At 31.6% G+C, this 24,002-nt stretch overlaps 1 protein-coding gene and 1 long non-coding RNA gene across 2 annotated transcripts; both read left to right on the plus strand.

The window, feature by feature from the left end:
• The first annotated feature begins 1,618 nt into the window (after positions 1–1,618).
• LOC134247879 (serine/threonine-protein kinase 33-like) lies at positions 1,619–17,205 on the plus strand. Its single transcript, XM_062730278.1, has 11 exons — positions 1,619–1,832; positions 3,672–3,776; positions 9,448–9,586; positions 10,836–10,918; positions 11,409–11,496; positions 11,696–11,771; positions 12,450–12,562; positions 12,886–12,971; positions 13,172–13,330; positions 15,898–15,960; positions 16,403–17,205. The coding sequence occupies exons 1-11, from the start codon at positions 1,641–1,643 to the stop codon at positions 16,577–16,579; spliced, it is 1,281 nt and encodes a 426-aa protein (XP_062586262.1). The 5' UTR covers positions 1,619–1,640; the 3' UTR covers positions 16,580–17,205.
• On the plus strand, positions 6,207–7,958 carry LOC134247863 (uncharacterized). Its single transcript, XR_009987938.1, has 3 exons — positions 6,207–6,552; positions 7,307–7,372; positions 7,690–7,958. It is a non-coding gene; the product is annotated as an uncharacterized LOC134247863 (long non-coding RNA).
• Positions 17,206–24,002: the final 6,797 nt, after the last annotated feature.

A 24,002-nucleotide genomic window follows, 5' to 3' on the forward strand; every position in this document is an offset into this window, starting at 1 on the left:
TTCAGTTGTTTTAGGAAATCACCACCTGAAGTTAGAATCAATTCCTTATCGACGTTCTTTTGTTGGATGGCAATGATTTAATAGAGACGGTTGGGTAATCTTTAATTTGGTGACGTACATGCTTTGATATTCATATTGTGAAGGCTTTCAGTGATGGAGTATAATTGGAAGCCAATGAATTAATTGATGATTTGAATTGTAAAAAAATCAATTCCTTTTAATACCCCCACTGATAGATTTGTTGTTTATTTGCGGAGACTCTACCGCAATGTACTAGTATTTCATGACTTAATTCAATGAACTGGTACTAAATATGCTGCATCATCAATTTTGAAAGAAAAAAAAAACCAGTAACAGCTAGTTGAACTTAAAATTCTAATTTTTTGAGTGAATTGTGGCAACTTATCAATTATTAGTCCTATTTGTTTAACTTATTTGCACTACATGGACATTTATGTCATTGAATCAATTTTATTTTGATAAGTGATTCAGCCACACAAGAAAGTACAAGGAATTATAATGGTGCCATCTAAAAATATAGCGTGTATATATAAGCTCGAGGTAATGAGGATTAAAATCTGTGGCTTTTAATTTTGAATTGTAGCGTTTTGATTGTTCAAGTCGAAGGAACGTTTTATGTGTAATTGTGCATGAAAACTTTTGTGTGGAATTGAAAGATATAAAACACAATCAAGCTATACCGGAGCAGCTGTTTTTACAACTGGACAATTGGTTTGATAATTTGATAACGGGTATTGAGCTGATCAACTTAAAAAAATATACAGTCTGCGTGTCGTGCCAGATTCGTGCAAACCTGAAGCTCTGTCTTGTACTGCATCTAATCGAAGACCAAAATGTTTCTATATACAGTATTTCTAAATGAGTAAACTTAGCCTCTTTGTTGGCTTCCCATTGGAAGGTTATTTAAACATTTGTGTATTTCTTTGGTAATTTCAAGTCTTTTGAGTTCATGTCTTTTGAAGACTATGGATTTAAACTTGTTGTTTCTCATTAGTTAAACAAACATTGTTCTCTAGTGATATGGGTCATTATTGGATTTTTTTGGTTGGGAAAAAAGAATTAAAAAGAACTTTCTTAACAGGTCCGTCAGGCAAGGACACAGGGAATGAACAAAATCATTGATCCATGAGTGTTTTATTTTATTTTAAAAGGTTAAAAACTGCCAATGTTAAATTTAAGACTCAATCTAAGCAATGGCTTTGCAAATGATTACTGAATTAAGAATTCATGAATGGAATGTTGTGCTCTTTGATGCAAGCAAGTGGTTTTAGAGGTTATCTGTGAACTGTATGATCATGCATGATAGCAATATTTCTCAAACAGCCCCCAAAATGTTCTAAGCTGTGTTGCTGTTTTAATAATTAATTGCACTAAAACATAAAAGTAGATTGAAAGAAGGAAAGGAGAAATTGTTCTATGAATTATTTAGATGCAGAACTGCTTTTAGCAATGTAATAAGAAAAGATAATATTGCTTCTATTGGAAACATCATCTATTACATAAACTGTCTGCAGGCACCTATGTGATTGTACACAATGCCTAGATACAAATGATGAATTTTTTTACGTAAAACAATTAGATATTTCTTTCATTCTTTGCAGATAACTAAATGACTGTCCATGAATATGAGTCGCAAAGGCAGTGCAGATGTGAAAACCATCCCCCACACCCGAATCAATGATGAGAGCTGGATATGGGAAAATTACGAACCCGGGGAGAAAATCGGGCAAGGCACATTCGGCAAAGTGTTCAAAGTCAAACACAAGGAGACTGGGAAATATTGGGCCATAAAGGTCATCAACAAGGAAAAGGTAAAGGGTCAATGTCATTCAGAATTGGGGTGGGGATCAGTGAGATTAAAGCTTAGTTTTTCTTGGTAAATTTAATTTGTACTTTTAAGAAAATAAGAGGAGTAAATACACATAGCTTTTATTTACATCTGATATTGAAAAAAAGGTACATGTGTATATTTTGTGTGCATTGTGAATATTGGATTTGAGTATTATCTTGTTAAGCAAAACTTGCAAAATGAAGTTACTATTGCATTATGATTAGGACAAAGTTGCAACAAAAGATAAAGATTTCTTTCCTTATGTTATTTAGACATGTACAATGTACATGTATGAATAAATAGCTCAACAAATAATGAAATGATTTAATCTAAGTTGTTCACAATATTTCCAAGTGCAAAGACGTCAAAAGCCCTTCATGTCCTATTGAATTCTTTCCCTCAAAAAGAGAAAAAAAAGTTTCCAGAAAAAAATATGTTGAATAGGTTGTCTGTCACTCTATCAATACATTGATCGGCCATTGAAGATAATTAATATGATGTGTACATTTTTGAGTGCACATGCAGACCAGCATGTGGAGAGTCCTTCCAATTTAGAGGGGTGAGCTGGAGATGTCTAGTGGTGACAAGCAGATTAAGGTAGAATAGATCATACCACAACAGTCTAGCAAGGGGTGGACTAAACTCTGACCTAAACCATCTGTGTGTTATTGTAAAATAGCCCTAGCATGTAAGGGATATTGAGATGTTACCCTCCAAATCTGAGACAACTCAATCAGTCCTTTTAGCCTTGGAGGTAATAATAGGACACATTGCTGTGCTATCAAAGATTGGAAGAAAATTGCTTCTTTAGAAGATCTGAATGTAGATTATGAAAGGTTTAAATGATTTCTCAAAGTCTTGCTTTAAATGGAGAAATTGGGTTAAACTTTGTATATATTGATCAAAGACAAAAAACGGGACTGGAAATGGGGACCGTGGAATGGGTGAAGGTCAAACTGAGTAAAGCAAGAAAGATAAGGGAGGGGTGTAATTAAAGAGTTAATTATATGTAAACTGTGCCAGGGACCTGTAGACACTGAATGTTACTGTAGGTAGCATAGATTACTTTGAAATTCATGCGATCACAAAATTCTAGTAATCATGATAATTGGGGGTTCACGGTTGAATTTTTGTCTACATAAATATATTTGCAGGATTTTTCTATGCTTTGAAGAAAAGATGTTGATACATTGAAGTGCCTTAATTTTCTTTAATTCATAACCTTTAACAGAAATAGGGATCTAGTGTAGGCACCTGAAGCTTTGGAAGTTCTGATCACATTTTATTCAGCAGGTGTCTGTCTATTCTTTAATAGACTTTGCACATTTTCAGTTTGACTTCTTAAAGAAACACATGGTCAATTTCAACAAAACTTTGGATGATGTATCTTTGAATTAGGAAAATTCAAGTTTGTTCGAATGAAGGGTCACAGTAGAGACTCGCACATTATTCCAAGGGAGTAACCCTCAGGGCTGGATTGAGGGGGACCACAAAAGATCAAATGTGGAGACCTTTTTTATTCAAGTTTGAACAAATCATGCCTTATCCTCAATACTTAATTGATTTCTGCTTTCTCCCAACCATTGTGCTTGGTGATGAGCAAAGTGGTCCATAGGCCTTTTGTTTGTATTCTTTACATGCAGAAAGAAAACCCTGGTCTCAAAGTGATAATTTCCTCTTATTGAATAGACGATAAGACTGATCAATAAGACTGATATTTCATTTCCTTTTTGTAGACAAAAGAAACAATCTGAGAATTATCTTTTATTTCTTACAGAGAGGAGTACAGATCTGATATTTTATTTTTCCTTTTTTACAGGCTGGAGGTCCAGTTATTAAGCTTCTGGAGAGAGAAGTGAATATTCTAAAACGAGTTCTGCATGAACACATCATCAGTCTCAATGAAGTGTTTGAAACTGCCAAGGTAATATCTCTCGTACCTCGCACCAAAGGCAAGCAAATAGCAGTGTTTACATTTTCTCAGATTTATGACTGTAATCCTTTGTGCTTTTTATAGCAAGAAAATTAGAAAAATCTTTAATAAATGTGATTTGATTCAAAAGGAAGTGATAAATGAAAAGGAGTGAGATATCAATTATGTAAATAAGATAAACTTATTGTGATAAAAATGATTATTAAGGTTTATAGTGAGATTTAAATGTAAAATCAGAGACTTTAATTATACGAGTACATATAATATGTAAAATAGTTTAATATTCTTACATTTATATTTATATATACCCATACAAAAAAAAGGTACATATAGGCATACCTTTTTTGTGCCTTTTCTGTGCCTAATGTGTACCTACTATTATAGGTACAGAAAAGGCATACCTATTCTGTACCAAAAATGAACTTTATTTTTTTCTAGTGTACCTAAAATGTACCTAATTTGGACTTTGTAATTTTACAGTGTGCCTGAAATGTGCCTACTTTAGACTTTGCCATTTTTCAGTGTACCTAAAATGTACCTAATTTGGACTTTGTCATTTTACAGTGTGCCTGAAATGTGCCTACTTTAGACTTTGTCATTTTTCAGTGTGCCTAGAATGTACCTATTTTGAACTTAGATATTTTCCATCTTACCTACTATGAACTTTGTCATTTTTCAGTGTGCCAGAAATGTACCTATGTTGAACTTAAATATTTTCCAGTGTGCATAAAATGTACCTACTTTGGACTCAGTCATTTTTCAAAATGTCTGAATTTAAATACTTTTTTAGATGACTGGTTCTTTGTATCTGGGTGTGGGTGGGGTGGGTTGTAGGGGGGTGGGGTTGAATTATCATTCAACATTTTGTGCATTTAATTTTTAATAACATTATACTTCAGATTTCACATCATTATTTCAAGTCCTCAGTATAATATATAGCGGTGTTGTGGAAAGAAAAAATGTGACGTGATGGGGAGGGGTGATAACATTGTTACTCTCAAATGCCAAATATGTAATTATCATTTATTCAATTAATCTTCTTACGGAAAATAAAAGGTAAAGATCCATTTCTGTTCTTAAAATATGCACTAGTTTGTCTTAAAGAGTGTCAGTTCTTAGTAACTTTGATTAACATTCTCTAAGACATAGGGGATTGTCTTATAAACACTATACAATTATATTGACCATTAACCCCCCCCCCCCCCCCCCCACTACACACGCACTTGCTAAATTATTATTATTTTTTTTTTACATGTCATTTTATCAAGTTTTTGCATTTATAAAACTAATTCTGCAATACTGTGAAATATGTCAATTAGAGACAGGAAATCACTTTCCGCTTGAACGGATACAATACACAGGTAATCCACAGAGAGATCAGGTTTAGTCCATGCACCTAGTGAAGTGGACACAAAGTCATGTAACCAACAGCCAAATCTGCTTAGTTACGATGCTTCTCTGTATTATTCTTGCAGTATAATTCTTTAATTTCTTTTGCTCTTAAATAATTTAATGATAAATGAATGTTTTAACTATGTGAATAAACTGATAAACTATTAAGATATAAAACGTTTTAAAAACTAAATACATTTTTTTTTTCAAAACCAGGTTTGCTAGCAAACCCCTCTAGTTGTAACAGATACAACTTTTTATGATAAATTATCATTAATAAAATTTATATACACATCTCTATGTCCAGTAGAGGTCCCATTACGCGATCACTGCATCTCTCTCTCTCTCTCTCTCTCTCTCTCTCTCTCTCTCTCTCTCTCTCGTACATTTTGTAACTACAAAAATGTTTGGGATGTTTAGATTAATTTTATATGGTGAGAATTTATATCCATTAGACCAGTTACTGATGTATTTTGAAATAGACTTTGTTTATCTTTGAATGCAAAACGATGTCGATTTCCTCAGTATTCGGTGTTAATACCGGATGACCTTCACCCTGCAGAAATTGTTAGTGTATCACATGTAGTTCTCCACAAACCACAAACATGACAAAACGGTGATTTCATAAGATTTTTCAGCTCAACATGAATGGGTAAAATACAGAAGAATAAATTACAGAATGAAATAAATAGAGATGCTTTAACTTTTACCGGTAGCAGGGACCTATATACTGGTAGTATATAGGTCTTTGCCGGTAGTTAGGCAGTAGCAGTTAAAAAAAGTGTACATTTACAGAATTTTCATACAAATAATAGCCCCCAAGATGCACAAAATACAGGTGCTTATCATTTATAATTATTCACCATGTTCACATACTAAGCATTTATGGATTGTATACTGTAATAATTTACATACATGTATTTCGATGTTTGTTTCAATCTCTGGTGTCAGTTACACTAATTAAGATTTTATAGTTGAAATCTAACATGAAAGAAATTTATGAATAATTAAAAAAAAATAGGGGGCCTAATCAATTTGAGGGTGATTTGTTATGTAAACAAACACAAAATAGTAATGGCGGTCAAGATGGCGGTTCAATTATTTGCCCAAAATAGCCACGCTAAATTTCTAGGATTTCTTCGCAATCGGCTTTCAGTTTAAGTTGGGGCTTCATTAAATAATTGTTAAATGTTCATTGTTATAATTATAAATTGTTTACACGAAATATTTTATGAATAATTTAATAAATTTTAATAAAATCACGTGACTCCAGCGAAGTCTACGATTGGTCAGTGGAGAGCGCGGACATTTCTGAGACGTTTTGAAAATTTGCCGAGATGAAAGCCTCAAAAAGAAATCGGAGAATTATAGTTCGGTAAGTCTTTATTTCAGTGTAAATTTTCATGCTGCTTGTTGTTAGTGTATTTGTGCACGTAAAGAATGCATTAGAATGTGAATATCAAGTGTAAATTTTACGAAGTTCTAGGTAATTGTATCGTAGATTTTTGGTTTGTTTTGATTCAAGATGGCCGTGTAGCCAGTGCTACAGCCTACACATGAAGTGAAGACATATAAATAATAATTATTTTGTTTAACCTGATGTGTAACAAGACATAAAAAGTGTTTCACAGTTTCAGAGTCTTTTAAAAAAAAATAATACCAGTAATTAACGTGTCAATATCGCGGGAACAGGTTATGTACAGTAGCCTCTACATGAGCATGGCGATAATAACAAACAGAAATTCAAATGATCAGTGTGAAAATTTAATCATTGGCATATGAAATTTGAAATATAAAGTAAAGGCACTATTTTAAAAAAATGGGGGGGGGGTTCTTACATGTAATAGTTTTAATTTAAAGTATCAAAATTACAGCATTTATAAAACATAGTATAACAAAATTAACTGATTTGAATTTATGTTATAAGTTTACATAAAATCATTTAAACCCCATCTCTCCACTTGGTTCATGCCAGGGAAAATGAGGGGGGGGGGGGGTATGACACACATAATTTATTTCAGAGTGACAATGTTTCAGTATTATATTTAAAAAATATTATGTATACAAATTAGTGTAAACTTTGTTAATAATAATGTCAGATAATTTCATGAACAAACTTTCTTTTTCAGCAAAATTCTTGTCCCCTGTAGTCATTCTAAACTTGGGGGAAATGCATAAAGACTATAACTCTGTCAGTAAGTATGAAATCTAATCTGATTTTGAAAAAAAATATAAATATAGTAAAATTAATCACCACTTTTCAAACTCCATTGTAAATTTTAGGAATTTCAGATGCAGATCGTAACAGGGTAAGGGGGGGGGGGAGTGTCCAAATCACTTTTAATTGAATAAGTATATATATACATTTAATTACATAATATATACATAATGCAAGTAGGAAGGAAGTTCCAGACTCCACGGACCCCTCCCCTATAGTATACATTCACACATTGGATTTAATATTTTTGAAAATAGTTTCAAAGTGAAGACTCAAGAGCAACAACTTTTTCAGAATTGAAGGGAATGGCATGAAAGAAGGAATTGCGTGGTACATTCAAATGGAGGATCAATTTTTATAAGGAGTCCGGATGAAAATCGCAACTGTACAGAAATGAGTATTTACCCTGGTAAAAGGTCTATTACTGTGCAGAAAATTCTGTGGTGCCAATTGGGTAAAAACTCTATGAAAGTAATGAAGATTACATGAATTGCACATGCAGCAAGTGAATAATGTGTGGCCAAAAAAAAGGACATGAAATGGAGTATACTTTCAATACCTTCACGGTGTCTTTGTGTATTTACATTGCATTAATTATGTTTTGTATTTGCTGAAAAGGTGTGTTTATTTTTTTCTTGCAAAGAATGATATTACAAATATCATTATTTTGTTAAAGGTAACAATATTAATTTTTTTTTTAATATAGGAGATTTGTCATATATAGATTCCGTTTATAGAGAGGATTTAAAATAGTTATTTTTCATATATATTTTCATGTAGCATCATATAATAAATTTTTACTTGTTTTTACTTGAACCTGATAATTATTGTTAAATTCTTCCTTGATATAGTCCTGTCCCATTCACAAGGAATGATAAGTATGTATTTTTCATGTTAGGCCAAAAATTAAAAAAATTTTGATGGAGAAAGAAATTTTTAACTCCAGGGTTTTGTGGTTGATTTGTCGACAAAAGCCCATTTTTTGATATGCCTAAAATGTACCTTTTTGTTTAGTTATGCGGTGTGCCAATATTGTGCTTTTTTAGTACCTAAAATGTGCCTATTGATGATTTTGGTACAATATAGGTACCTTGTAGGTATACTTTTGGTATACCTCTGGCATACTTTTGGCACAGCCTTGAAGGTACCTAATAGATTGATATGTGGGCACTTTTTAGGTATGCCTGGAATGTACCTACTGGTCTAGTTAGATGGTGTGCCAATATTGTGCTTTTTTAGTACCTAAAATGTGCCTATTAATGCTTTTGGTACAATATAGGTACCTTGTAGGTATACTTTTGGTATACCTCTGGCATACTTTTGGCACAGCCTTGAAGGTACCTAATAGATTGATATGTAGGCACTTTTTAGGTATGCCTGGAATGTACCTACTGGTATAGTTAGATGATGTGCCAATATTGTGCTTTTTTAGTACCTAAAATGTGCCTATTAATGCTTTTGGTAAAATATAGGTACCTTGTAGGTATACTTTTGGTATACCTCTGGCATACTTTTGGCACAGCCTTGAAGGTACCTAATAGATTGATATGTAGGCACCTTTTAGGTATACCTAAAATGTACCTATCTGACTGTTAGAATTATATGCCATACTATGTATAGGCATACTTTAGGTATGCCTCACTGCTCAATCTAATGTTTTATGTGTGCCTAAAATGTACCTATATGTGAAATAGAAAAAAATGAATCATTGAAAAGTATACCTTTAGTATGCCTTTTTTGTACCAATTTGCTACCTATACTTGAAGAAGTGGTTCCAAACTTGTATACTTTAGGTATACCTTTTTTGTGCCTATATTTATCAAGAATAGGCATGCCTAATCTGTACCTTTTTTTGGTATGGGTATACATATGGAAATTCTTTGTGTGCTGCACAGTTTAAGTTAATTTATAACTCCAATTCAGAATCTTAGACATGTCATTTTTAGGAGTTTATATGTTTAAAGATAAAGGCTTGAGAGAAAATCTAGATATGAAAAAAAAAATTGTAGCCTCTTGATTCAAAGCATTTAAATTTGTACTTGTTTTCCTTAGAAAATGTACCTAGTGATGGAATTATGTGAGGGTGGTGAGTTGGCGGATGTCATGAAAAACCGAGAGCCTCTTCCTGAAAATGAATGCAAGATTATCATGACAAGACTAGCTAATGCCATATCATACCTCCATAAAAATGGTTTGTTTTTCTTCACTGTTTTTAGAGTCTTATTTTTCTCTCTCTCCCTCCTCTCCCTTCAAAGAAAAAATTGTTTAGAAAAATGATAAGGATACCTAGAATACATTGTAATATACAAAAAATCATTTCCAAGTTTAAAAGTTGACACCATGACTTTTTGGTTCTTTGAAAGCATTAAACAAATGTTAAAATTACAGTATCCTTGTAGATTCTGTATTACATGTAAAAATCTTTGAATGATAGAACATATTAAATTAATCCTCATTTTATAATTGTTGATAGGATAAAAGGTCAATTCATTAAATATTTGTACTTTTGAATTAAAGTGATAAGGATTTAAGAAAAGTGATAAATTTATATTCAATTATTTATATACTTACAACACTCAGCTTTTAAGAGGATTCAATATACAATACATACATTAGTTTCTAAATATATCTTAAAATAAAAAGAAAATTAATACTGTAAGTAGATTTTACACGTCATTTCTAAACACAAGAAAACTAAGTTTATTATGTTACATCGTATTACATACACTATGTTTCTCGGTTAATGCTATACATGTAATAGGATTCAAATCATAATTGTATAAATGTATTTATTTCATTCCAGAAAAGATGGAACTTAACAGGCATTATAATATTAAAATATATTTGATTAAGAGAAATAATTGACATGAAAAATGTATTTTGTCTTTACCTAAGTTAAAGGTACAGATATTCTTTTTTCTAAAAAAATGCTGAATTTGAAATTGTGAGATGTCATGTGAAAGAGGGAATGATATTGCAGCATGAAGCTTAAGACCTCAAAATAGTTTTATTGAACCAAATTATTTTGTGACTAAGAGCTGTGTATTATTTCTGATACATGTGTAAACATAGGTTATAAACTCTGGGACATCTATATATTTTAATTAAATAGAGAAACAGGTTTTATATGTGACACCAAATTGCATCACATATGTTTAACAATACTGTGTATATAGGAATTTTCAACATGTTAGACGAAATAAGTCATTTGAGCGTTTTCAGTAAATCATAAATATTGTTATATCTTGCCAACATGAGTGTTAACATCACAATGTTTTGTTATATATATCAAAATTGATATTTTTTTAAAATTCACGCTTGAGACATTTTTTGGACTAACTACAAAACGTCAACAAAAAATGTAAAATTTAAATTACATGTAGCATAATTCATTTACATGTGAATATAATGAAACTATTTATTTACTCATTTACTTACAGACATAGTTCACAGAGACCTGAAACTGGAAAATATACTTCTAGCTCAGAATCCTGATAATGTAGACGATAAACTGTATATCAAGGTAAGTATAGTATAATGGATATACTAAGCATTATACATGAATAAGAGGAAGACATAACAATTTTTCTCAGTGAGTGTTATTTCTTTATAGATACTGATAGGAGTTTTTTAATTGACTTCTTTGGTGTATCATGTCTTATTAAGGAAGGCCTGTAGCAAAAGCTGGGAGTTCAACTTCCAAAATAATCTGACAAATAAAAAGTTGGGGGGTGTCCCAAAAATAATATGGCATAAAAGAAAAAAGGAAATCCAGGATTTGCCAGTCTTTGAAAGTACAGCAACAAAAAGTGTGGGAACATCCACCATGTAAAGGAAATTAAATTACCTGATACCATACTGGCAAAAAAATATACATTTAATTTTTTTTTTTTGCAATCCAAGCATGCTGACAATGAAAGAAGCTAAAGTTGAATGACTATAAAACTTTTTGTGAAGTTGAATGGTAATGTTTTGGTAATTTATAATGTGTATAAATCACATCTCTCCTACAGGTGACAGATTTTGGATTATCAGTGGTGAAAGGAGGGACTGGTCATGACAACATGATGCAGGACTTTTGTGGGACCCCCATATATATGTGTAAGTTCACTGTAATACTCAATGATTGTCATGCAAAGAATGGTAATGATAATTTTTTTTACAAAATCATGTAAAAGTTTTTCAAAGAATGATATAGTTTTCAGTAAATGATTACACTTACTTATAATTTATGGCGCTTCCTTATACTAGATTCATTCTTCAAAATGCAGTCAAGTAAGATTTCCTTTCTTCGTTTTAGCTCCAGAAATTATAGACAACAAAACATATAGCCAAAATTGTGATGTTTGGGCCATGGGTGTTATACTGTATATAATGTAAGTAGTGGGGTTGTTTAATGATTTTTCCATATAGGTAAGCGTAGTTGGATAGTTTTAATTGGATACTGTTAAAAAAAACATAGCTTACACTTCGAATTTTGAAGACTTACTTTGTCAAACTGCATGAAATAATGGATCATTAAACCCGACTGTTGTATATTTGTTCCATTTCTATAAATAAGACTATAAAAAGTGAAAATTCTTAATGAGGAGTGTCTATTTTACTATGTCAGTCTCTCTTTTTTTTTTGGGGGGGGGATCTTTGATTGGTTAGATTGGACCTCTTTTTGCAATATCTGAAGAATTTTGGGTATGCCATTTTACTGCGGGGGTGTGGTTTGCATTGAATCCATCTGCAAGTCCAATTTTTCCCATGGCCCCGGCTTTGCTCCAAGATCTCATTGCAATCACTGCTAAATGAATTTCAATTACTATGCACACAATCATGCCTGTTATGAAAAAAAAAATTGGAAGAAATATGGAAGGACAACTCTTGTCACAATATATATCTGATGTTTCTGTAGGAGTTATTGCACCTCATTTGGTGACATCACTGAGTTCTCTCATTGATGTGCTATTACTTGAACCAAAGATTTGGATTTAAATCTATGATTGCGTAAAAAAAAAAAAATTAAAATAATGTACAGAAATAAAAATTTGAAATTTTTATTGAAGGTTAAGTGGAAGTCCACCTTTTAAATCAAAAGATGAGGACTCATTATATGAACTAATTAAAAAAGGAGAACTAGACTTCAGTGAAGAGGCCTGGTCTAAAGTCAGTGATAATGGTAAGGACAACCTCTAAATATACAGCAAACGAAAGTGTACAGAGAAATTATAAATATAGGAAATGTCCACATAAATCAAATGTACCCACCTTCTCATAGTTACAGTGAATATCACATTTTAGGCGGACATTGTATATTTTCAGAGCTTCAATTTTTAAATAAAAAATTGTTATCAGATAAAATTTGTATTAAGATAACAGTGTAGATATTGTTTATTATATTTTTTTTTATAAATGAGTTGTGAAATAGGATTTCTTCTTTCTCAAAATATTTTTATAAAGCTTTTATTAGAAAATTGATTGAGAATGGTTTAATATTTTTAGCTAAATCCTTACTGGAGAAAATGATGAGAGTTGACCCAGCTCACAGACTGACTGCTACAGAAGTGTTACATCACCCCTGGATCACGGTAATCGTGGCTTAAAATCTCCGATCCATTAAATGCACTTAGTATATTTATAGAAAAAGAAAATTGACACATGCAGCTATTAATATTGAAACTTTATGTTGGAGTTTCATAAAAAAAGCAGCTTTTTTTTTTCTTTCCATAATTTGTAGCACAGAGATGAATACTGCATGTAGTGAGTGTTTTGTATAATTGAATTGTAGGGAAATGAAGCACAGCAGGAGTCAACTAATGTGTTGGAATTGATGAAGATGTTCCGTGATGAACAGAACCAGAAGACAGATGACAGTGCAATAAATGGAGAACTGAGTGAACTAGATTTGGGGGGCTCCAATGACACTTCAGAGGGCAACACTGTTAAGGTACAGCTAAATAACAGCTCAGAGGGCAACACTGTTAAGGTACAACTAACTCAATAACAGTTCAGAGAGCAACACTGTTAAGGTACAGCTAGCTCAATAACACTTCAGAGGACAAAAATGATAAGTGTATACTGACTCCTTAAATGCTCAGTGGAGAATATGCCATGTTATGATGTATTCACTACATGTAAGTAAGAGCTCAGAGATAAACACTTTGAAAGTATAATATTATATCTCTACTGATTTTTTCCTATATAAAATTAAGTGGTTAGATCTGAACAATTCCCTAGAAATCGCTGTGAATCGGCTAATCCTCGTGCATTATTTTTTTTGAGCTAATCCCGCTGTCGAAAGCTAGTCATGCTAATTTGCGGTTATCCGTAATCCTCTAGTTTTCAATAAATATAAATTGTGATTTATTTAGTTATGAGAATAATGATTAGTCAATCAGTAAATGAATATTTTTTTTGAAAAAGGTGATCTTTACAATTAATTTAAATTTGTATCGGTATAATAAAATAGTTAAAGTATATCAGCTTCGCTGAGGGAAATAGTCCTGGTCGAGGGGAACTGGAATCTTGCTAACTCTCTCAATGATACACTTTAACTGTATACTAACTCACAAAAACTTCAGAAGCTTAGAGGACAATACTTTTAAGGTATAATTACTGTAAGAGAGCTCAGAAAAAACATTGTTAAGGTATACTAACTATAACAATTCAAAGGACAGGACTGTAAACGTACAAACTCATTATTCAGAGGAAACAATGAATGTTAAGATATATTTACTCAACAGTTCAGAAGTAACTAGTGTCAGCATTATTTTTTTTAGGTCACCTGAGTAAACTCAGGTGACCTATTGCTATCTGTTTTCGTCCGTCGTCGTTCGTCGTGCGTTAACATTTGAACATTTTTAACTTCTTCTCTGAAACCACTGAACCAATTTCAACCAAATTTAGCATATAGCATCAATGGGTGAAGGGGAACAAAAATTGTGAATTTCATGGTCCCTGCCCCCCTGGGGCCTGGGGGGTGGGGCAAAAACCACTAAAAGTAGTGCAATCTTTAAAAATCTTCTTCTTTACTCCTGGACATCAAGCAGTCAAACTGTTGGTGTGATTGTAATCAGCATTGAGTCCTCTACCAAAATTGTGAAATTCATGGCCCCAGGGTCGGGGTTCTAGTGCTAGGGTGGGGCTAAACAGGTTATATAGTGAAAATGCATTATTTCTATGAAATTCTTCTTTTGTGCTCCTGGGCATTAAATAAACTAACCAAGTGCATAGGTAAGTTGAAAGTGACCGCCTCTTCCAAAATTGTGAATTTTATGACCCCAGGGTCAAGGGTTTTGGTGTTAAGAGAGACTCTATTGATTATATAGTGAAAATGCATTTATTCTTTGAATCTTCTTCTCTGCTTCTGGGTATTAAATAAACTAACTAAGTACATAGTTATGATGAGCAAGAGTGCCTCTTCCAAAATTGTAAATTTTTTGGCCCCAGGGTCAGGGGTTCTGGTGTTAGGGTGGGGCCCTATAGATTATACAGTGAAAATGCAAAAAATTCTTTGAAATTCTTCTTCTCTGTTCATAGGCATTTAATAAACTTACCAAGTGCATAGCTATGTTGAATAAGGCTGCCTCTTCCAAAATTTTGAATTTCATTGCCCCTTGGTTGGGGGTTCTGGTGTTAGGGCGGGGCTTTATTGATTATATAGTGAAAATGCATAAATTCTTTAAAACTCTTCTTTTCTGCACCTGAGTATTTAACCAAAGAACTATGTGCATAGTTATAAGGAGGAAGGATGCCTCTTTGAGATTTTTGAATTGCAGGGTCCCTGGGTTAGGGCTTCTTGTGTTAGGGCGGGGCTTTAATGTTTATATAGTGAAAATGCATGAATTCTTTGAAAATATTTTCCTTTGTTGTTGGGTATAATGCCAATGAGCTTAGTATGTTTTTGACAAAAATGGTTAATTTCCTGGCCCCTAGATCATGGTACTTTGTGTAACATAGTCTGAAATAATTGATATGCTTTGAAATATACACATTGATGTTCATCAACACACATGAAATAAAATTTTTAAAAATGTCCAAAATTTTACAATGTGGCCCCAAAGGTTCTGTGGGAGGAGCTCAACTGTGGACCTGCCCTAACACAAGAAGCCCTGACCCAGGGGCCCTGAAATTCAATAAAAGTGGAAATGCATTTTCTCTTTGTTACTCTGATCTACCTCTGGGTATTAAGTAACCAAAATAAACATGCTGAGTGTATAATTAAAAAAGCAATGGTGCTTTCAAAATTGAGAATTTCATGGCCTCTACTGGCTAGTTTAAAACATGAATCAAATTCAATTGTTGGAAAGTTGTTGCATGATACTCAGGTGACCTATAAGGCCCATGGGCCTCTTGTTTAAACTAATGGCAGTTGAGGGAATAAATATAAGAAAAAAAATCAGTAGATAAATAAATGTGATTTGGAATGTGGAGTCTCATGTGTGTATTGGTAATTGCTTGTGCTGTTAATTATATCAATATAACATATTCTAACACACATATAACTTTTCTCAGAATGGAAATACAAGGAAAGGTTCAGGAGGAGTGAAAAAGCCTGGGTCAGGTGGTAAATCGGGGGTAAGTATTAAAAAAGTGGGCTTAATAATTTAGTTGCTATGATGCAGATAGGTATGCGAATCTTACTATCGCAAGAAAATTATTAATAAATACAATGTGCTTTGTGGACATGTGTAGGGATAGTTCATGATTATGGCCAAAATCATATACCTAATTGATGCACAAAGTTTTGAATATGTCTATTTATGAACATGTTCAGTAGGTAGTAAAGATATAATTCATTTGACTGATGAATATAGTCAGGAAACCAGTGGGATTCTTAGTGTAACTTTCAGCATATTTACATTTTATCTCAGAGAAAAAAGTGGATATGGCTAACATGTATTTTTCAAGTAATTTAAAGCAAGTTTTGCATATTTTTTTTCCTACTTTAAATTGTAATTTCTAAAGATTAACATTTCTGTAGTCCGTGGTTTGTATACAGTTGTGTTTTGTTTTTCAGCCCTCAGCAGCACGACAGAGTAGTCAGGTTTCTTCTCATTCTAAGCCCTCCACTTCAACTTCCAAGCCAAGTGCCAAAACACCCACCCCTACCAAAATACAGACAAACAATAAACTATCTGTCAACACCAGGGCCACGCCCACCCCATCTGGCAGGGGGCGGGGCACCAGGAAATGACCAGTATTATTGAATTGTAAACTATGCACAGTGAGTCAGTGATGGAGAAATGTGTGATGCCTCAGAAATTAAATTGTGATGTGACAGAGAAATGGATTTAGATAACTGAAGTGTACAACAAACTATCTTTCTCTTAGCTCTTGTTTTTACAAGAAGATGGAACATTATACAAAGACTTCAGACCTAATATGGACATTTTGTTTTTGATGTGGAGAAAACAGTGGTACTGCTTGATGTATGTGTTTTGAATTTCAAGCTCACTGCTGATTTTTAAAGTCCGTCCAGCTGTCTGCATATGCCAGTATTATCAAAAGATGTCCTAATATGTTATTATTTATATAATGATCCATGTCTACAACATTTTCAAGACCTCTTTTTAGAATTCATTGATCCTCTGTGGGACTTTTAAAATAATGCCATCTTATGTACATGTATCTATTTGTACTTAAGATTACCGAAAAATTGCGAGCTTCAAAATCTACTAACCATTTTTCGGATGCCAGAGGAAAAACCCTTTATATTTCAATTATTGTGAAGTATCCTGCCTTAGGGCAAATTTGACTCACAGTTTGTTTTGTGACGTTATTGTGATATATATTTTTAACTGAAATATAAAGGTTTGAAAAGACATTTGTGTTAATTTGTCATCTTACTTTTAGTCAAAGTACTTACCTTTGTCATATTTAACCAAGAAACAGAGTCTTTTTAGATAAACAATCTTCTTATAGCAACTCCTATTTGATAAACCTTTCCTGAGTCTCAAAAACTCTACAAAGTAAGGGCAATGACGATGCCTTACATATATATTTTTTAACTGCATATTGAATAAAATTTATTATTTTCCTTTTTATCAAATAAATCTAATTTTTACTGTTTATGGTAGTGGGAGATATTTAAATAACATTCATAAGATTAGATCTTAAGAGGACTGGATTGTTATGTCCAGTTTTAAATTTTTTGAATAACTTTGAAAAGAAGATAGCAGTAATGGCTTTAGTTTGAATTTGTTATATATTTTGTATTAAACTTTTGATTTTGATTTAGTAACATTGGATTGAATACTGTATGGTTGGGCCTGTCTAGTAATTTTTGGACCAACCTGCCTTCTTAGATATTTTTGTAATGTAATAAGTAAGTTAGATTTAAAGGAACGTAGCATTATGGTTTTAACTTTCAATGGTAATTTCATTTCAAGTGCCTATTTTTTCTCCTTTATGTTGCCTTTGGTGTACAGTTCAAGTTTATTGACATTTAAATAAGAGAGGTAACTCTCATCGGGATAAAGGATTTTTAAACCAGTTAAAAATTTTAAGATTTTTTCCCTGCAATGTTTGCTTAAATTGTGTTCATTAAAAATTGGATTTTTAAAGCAAAGTTTTACATGAGAAAACAGGGATTTGGGGCATTCAATAATCTATGAACTAACTTTATTATGTGCACTAAATGGTTAGTTTGTCTGATTCTCAAAAATTTTAAGCAAATAACAAGAACTTGGTTTTGAAAGATTTAAAAAAAATAATTATGTTTTTTTGAAATATCTTCACGATGTGGCTTTGTATTGCATCTCTGAGAGACCCATCTGGTTTTTGTGCCAAATGTATTACACCAGGGTGTTATATTATACTGTCTGTCTGTGTGTGTGTGTGTGTGTGAAAATCCACACCCCTTAGAGGCTTTGTGTGTTGTTTGTTATATATCTGTTAATATATTGTCTTGCCATTCTATGTTTTTTTTTTTGTTTCAGTTTGTGATTGTGATGATTTTTTTCTGTGTTAATGAAAGAACTGAACAAATATCAGTATGTATTCATTATCAACTTTTTAATGAAATTTAACTTATTTACGTTTGGAATTTTTGAGAATTACAGGTTATTATATTGTTTTTTTTTCAATTAAGGCAGAATTTCTGTGTGATGTATCATGTTTACCAAGAGATGCATTGGTTTAAATTTTTACAAAATGCATTTTGTCAAAATTTACTGTAGGAACCTGTTAATTTAAACCATTCAATCTTCATATAAGAAGTGACATGAAAAATTACTTCTTGTTCATATTGTGATTTGGATCTCTTAAGACTCAAATCATAAAGAAAATTAGTTGTGTGAAATATTTACAATAATTATGATTATGTATACACTGTTCAGTAAGAATATTGTAATTGCCTTTTGAACACTTACTGCTGAGTAAATATATTGTCCATATTTGAACAACATATCATTATTTTTTGTATGTTTGCCAGTACGTATTGCTCATCATTCCAATATGAAAGCATAAAGAAGCATTATGAAACAATATGTCAGGGTTTTTGTGTTTCACTCTTTAGATGATACTATAAGTGACTAGTAGTTGTGAATATTTGGGTGGCATGAAGGGAGGGGGCTGAATTTTACAGTTATTTGCTATTTTTTAAAGATATCTTGTTAATTTAGTTAAATATCGTTAAGCAAAAATACAATGTTAGATTTTAAGTAGATGTTAAATTTGTCTATTTTGTACCTGTTTGTCAATTTTAGTGCTAGTTTTTGTAGAAATGTAATGATTTTTCAAAGTATAATTATCTGTTTTAATGTATTTGAGAAGTGAACTGTAAGTATTTGAAATCAAAATTTGTCAACTTAGATATCTGAATTGTGTTCATAGGTAAAAGACTTGTATGAATTGTAGAAATTGTATTCTTGTTATAATTTTCATTCATTTTTTTGTGAGGAATAACAGATTTTTTTTATTTAAGAATTTAAGAAGGGAGAATCAAATAAAAATGATGGTTAGTTAGTGAATAGTTCTGTCTTTCTTTCTGAATTGTTATATACGGATGGAAATTTAAATAAAGCACTAAAAATGACCAACAACATGAACAATAAAAAAATCATTTACATTATTATTACAGAAATCAGGAAAAGATTTAGTTTGAAACCCATTGTTATCCATTTTTTAGGACAAACTTTTAATTTTGCAGTTATTTTTCTTTTCATTGATTAATTGCTGTTTTGCTCGAACTGATCATCTTATATCTTTCAGTACATGTAAGTATACTGATCATTAAAGCAGTTACACACGATCTTCTGAAGTATTAAATATATTCTAGTGTAAAAACTTTCAAATTGAAACATGCACACATACTACCACACTTTTCATTCATCAATGCTCAATTTATCATATCTATGCAACACATGATATTTTCTTGACAAGATTGTGAAACACTTCTTTGCCTTATTTTTGTCCTTCTGTTGACCTGTAGGATAGGGAAATTATTAATAGCACAAATTGAAACAGTAAGAAGTAATTGTTAACTCTACTGGTCAGAAACCAGAAGAGCTTCTGCGATAGTAAGGAATAAGTCTTCAGTCCATCTGTCTGTCAGTATGTCTGTAAACTATTTTTCAAAATGCCACTCCACCTACAGTTTTGGTCTGATATCGTTATAACTTGGCAATCAAGTAGACTACACAGATACATAATCTAGTGTATCACTTTTTTGATTTTGATGAACGATGTTGCCATGGTTACAAAATAAGAAATTTCTGTGAAATTCCTTTTAAATGCTACTTCTACAATTTTGGTCTGATTTCAATATAACATGGCACACGAGAATACAACACTAAGATATACTAGTACTGTCTAATTTAGTGCATCGGTCTCGATTCCGATGAACTATATGTTCTATTAGTTGCCATGGTTACTAAAAATTAGGGATGTCAACGAATATTCGAATATTCATTCGATGAGTTGATATTCGAATATAAATATATGATTCGAATATTCGGTTTTTAGGTATACAAGCGAGAAAAGTTTGTACGTTTAATAAGTTCATACCGCTAACTAAGAATAATGTTTGATTTTTAAAAGAAATATTAAAAGAAAGTCCTGTTGGATTACTTTAAAATTGTAACTATTAAAAATATTATTCTTTGATCATTTATTTAGTGGTATAAAAGTGCCAAATAAATACAATAAGTTTGTATTGTTGTAAGGACACAGTTTTACAGAAAACACATGGATCCCTTGTTTATGTAAATATCATTAAAAAATATTAATAATTATCAGAAAGTTAAATATCTAAAATTAATTGATTATAATTTTTTCAGTAGATAATTGTTTAGCATGGTATAAATATTAAGACGATTAATTAATCTGCACATACTAAAGAATCTTTTGAATTTTAAGAAACAAATTTTGATTACATTTTGGGTGTACATGTATATTCTGCATATATTCTGTAAAATTTTGAAAATATAATTCCTTTGCATTTACAAATCTCTACATGAACTTTTTCCCCCAAAAAATGACATCAAATGCATACTGGTTGACAGGAGAGTGAAAATATGTATTTCATAATGCAAAATGCATTTATTTTATCGAATATTCGAATATATTCGAATACTCCTATCGAATATTCGAATATCAATTATTGACAATTTTGACATCCCTACTAAAAATAGAATTTCTTAAAAAATACTTTCAAAACTCTACTCTCGCTACAGTTTTCATCTGTTTTCAACATAAATTGATACTCAGACTACACTAAGGAACATAATTCAAATAATTGCTGTCTGTTGCAAAGTTTTAAGGCCAAGTGCTACTTTTCCTTTGTTATACGTACAGACCAGTAGAGCCACAGTCTCATCAGAGACTTCTGGTTTATCAATACATGCCTAGAATAGCCAGATTTTCAAATGTTTATTATGGTTCATAAATACATCAATACAGTTAGAAACATGGAAGGAAAGATTCTTGAATACTCGAGTATCTATCTTCCTTCATAGGTCACAGATGTTCTTGAGCCAAAATAATCGGTTTATGCATTTGAATCAGTTTAAAGGTTTTTCTATAAAAACGTTAAAATTGAGAAGTTTTTATATGGTTAGGAAAACATATCAATATAATTTATAAGATACTCCGGTACCAGTATTGAATATTAATGTATCTTTTTCTGAAGATTGTCTTTTATATTGATAGCAATTGTGCTCAAGATGAAAATTAACAAAAAGGGAAAAGCAAACATCAACCTTTGAGAACATGGGAGTTGGAATAATAGAGAGATTTAGCAAGCTCACTTGTACGTGTACATGTACGTGTAAACTACAAGTTATAAAATTACACGTAAGTCAAATTTTTTTTTATAATTCTATAACTTCTGTTTAGTTTTTGCAAAAAGTGTGCGTTTTTCAAAAACAATGATTTTTAATGCATATACTCACATAATATAGAACTGAAAAAACGTCAGTAAATGAAAAATATAAATTTATAGGGAGTTAAAATCATAAATTAATCTAGATTTTCAATTACAGGTTCTTTTATCAGTATTTGCAAAAATATAAGAAATCTTAAAAATCATTTTCTCATAAGTATATGCATATATTTATGTAAATCGGTGATATACGTACTAAAATCATTGCTTTTTTGGATGATTTTTAAATGTAAACTACTTTTTCATTTAAAAACTTACAAGTACAAGTACAGGTTATACTTTGCTAAAAAGAAAAAATGTTCAACGTTAAAAGTAACAATCAGGCAAATATAAACTTGTAGTTACAAATGTAAATATGTACACGTACAAGTGAGCTTGCTAAACCTCTCTAATAATGTATCTTTTTCTGAAGATTGTCTTTTATATTGATAGCAATTGTGCTCAAGATGAAAAATAACAAAAAGAGAAGAGCAAACACCAACCTTTGAGAACATGGGAGTTGGAATAATTGTCGTGGAAGAGAAAGGTTCTGTTGACCAACAACAACCGCCGTGATCCCTTGAATTTGATCCGATAAATAGATTAATTCGTAGACAGTATAGTACAAGGAATAGCCACACATGCCAGTATTTTTTTTTTTTACTTTTAAAGAGATTGTTGATATCTTTGTTTCATCAACATGTTTGTCAAAAGCTGGCTTTGTGTTAGAAAATGTACGTGTGTTGAAAGAATTTCTGCTCATCAAACCAGCGTAGATTTTTCATACATATACATGTATATTCACTTTTCCAGCTTTTGTTAAGACAGGAACGTTTTTCTTAAAGGTAACATAAAATTTAATAAAGTTGATTTATTTCATAGTATTAAATGCAACCCAACTTTTTCTATGTCAGATGTATAAAGTGTAACTTTCCTTTTAATAAATTTTCCTAAGCAGAACTTTAAATATCGATACAATTCATACATACACAGGCAGGCAATCTCTGCTGCATAAAAAAAAACGCTATGCGTAATATTTGTGTATATTTTTCTCATTTATTTTTGTTAAAAGTGACATATAGGTCCGATGTTTGGATATTAATTGTTACATTAAATGTTTCTCATTATATTGTATAACACATGTCACTATAATAAATGATGTACTTACTTATATATTACATATTATCAAGCTGTTAAGATTGTAGGCATTAAACATGTCAAACTGGATATTTTCGCATTCAAATGTTTCTTTGCATTTTTGTGTGAAGATAAGCTACCTGTATATTACATGTATTTAAGTTAATAGCGTGTTATCTTAGGTTTCGTAAACTGATATAATACATTTTCTCAGGTTTTAGAGATCTTGATGGGTTCAGCCAATAGTTACAGAGCGATCACATGATTTGTCACTATCAATTAATGAATACTAGTGTGTAGATATGAGGGTTGATCCAAAAGTAATGTCACAGTGTCTTATCCTCAGATAACATATACGATATTTTAGCAGATGAACAAAATGGTTTTAGAAAGGATAGATCGTGTGAAGATCATTTATTTACATTGAATAGTTTAGTCCAAAACAATAAAAATCTCTATGTTGCATTTATTGACCTCCAAAAATGTTTTGATTTTGTCGATAGGGATATGATGCTTTACAAACTTTTGTTACATAATATAGATGGTAAAGTTTATAACTCGATGAAGAATATTTACCAAAGTTCAGAATCTTGTGTAAGAGTGAATAATAAACTTACAAATTGGTTTAGATGCAAAACTGGTGTTAAACAGGGAGATAATATATCTCCTACCTTATTTTCAATTTTCATAAATGATCTGGTACAGGATATTAATAATCTTAATTTAGGCATAGAACTAATTGATCGAAAATTGTCCATCTTATTATACGCAGATGATACCGCTTTAATAGCCAAGTCCCCAGAAGATTTACAAAGTATGTTAAATAAACTACATAGCTGGTGTAGACGTTGGAGAGTTCTTATAAACATCAATAAATCTAAGTGTATACATTTTAATAAAACTAGGTCAAGGGCAGCCAATTTTGAATTTACTGTTGGACTTAATAAGTTAGATACAGTTGAAGATTATAAGTATTTAGGCATAACATTTACTCACACTGGTAATTTCATGAAAAATGCAGAAAATCTTGCTAAAGCAGGGGGACGTGCACTAGGGAAAATTATATCTTCGATTCATAGTAATAAAGATTTCAGGTTTAATGCTTATGAAAAACTATTTT

Source organism: Saccostrea cucullata, unplaced genomic scaffold, assembly GCF_032062105.1.
Source record: "Saccostrea cucullata isolate Sc308-1 unplaced genomic scaffold, CSIRO_AGI_Scuc_v1 ctg120, whole genome shotgun sequence".
Taxonomy (NCBI): Eukaryota; Metazoa; Mollusca; class Bivalvia; order Ostreida; family Ostreidae; genus Saccostrea; species Saccostrea cuccullata.

Bases quoted from the DNA above. Each gene is read 5' to 3' on its own strand.
- LOC134247879 (XM_062730278.1), top strand. From the start codon at position 1,641: ATGAATATGAGTCGCAAAGGCAGTGCAGATGTGAAAACCATCCCCCAC. The intron at 10,919-11,408 runs GTAAGTATAGTA...TCTCTCCTACAG, and splicing joins ACGATAAACTGTATATCAAG to GTGACAGATTTTGGATTATC. The intron at 13,331-15,897 runs GTACAGCTAAAT...AACTTTTCTCAG, and splicing joins CAGAGGGCAACACTGTTAAG to AATGGAAATACAAGGAAAGG.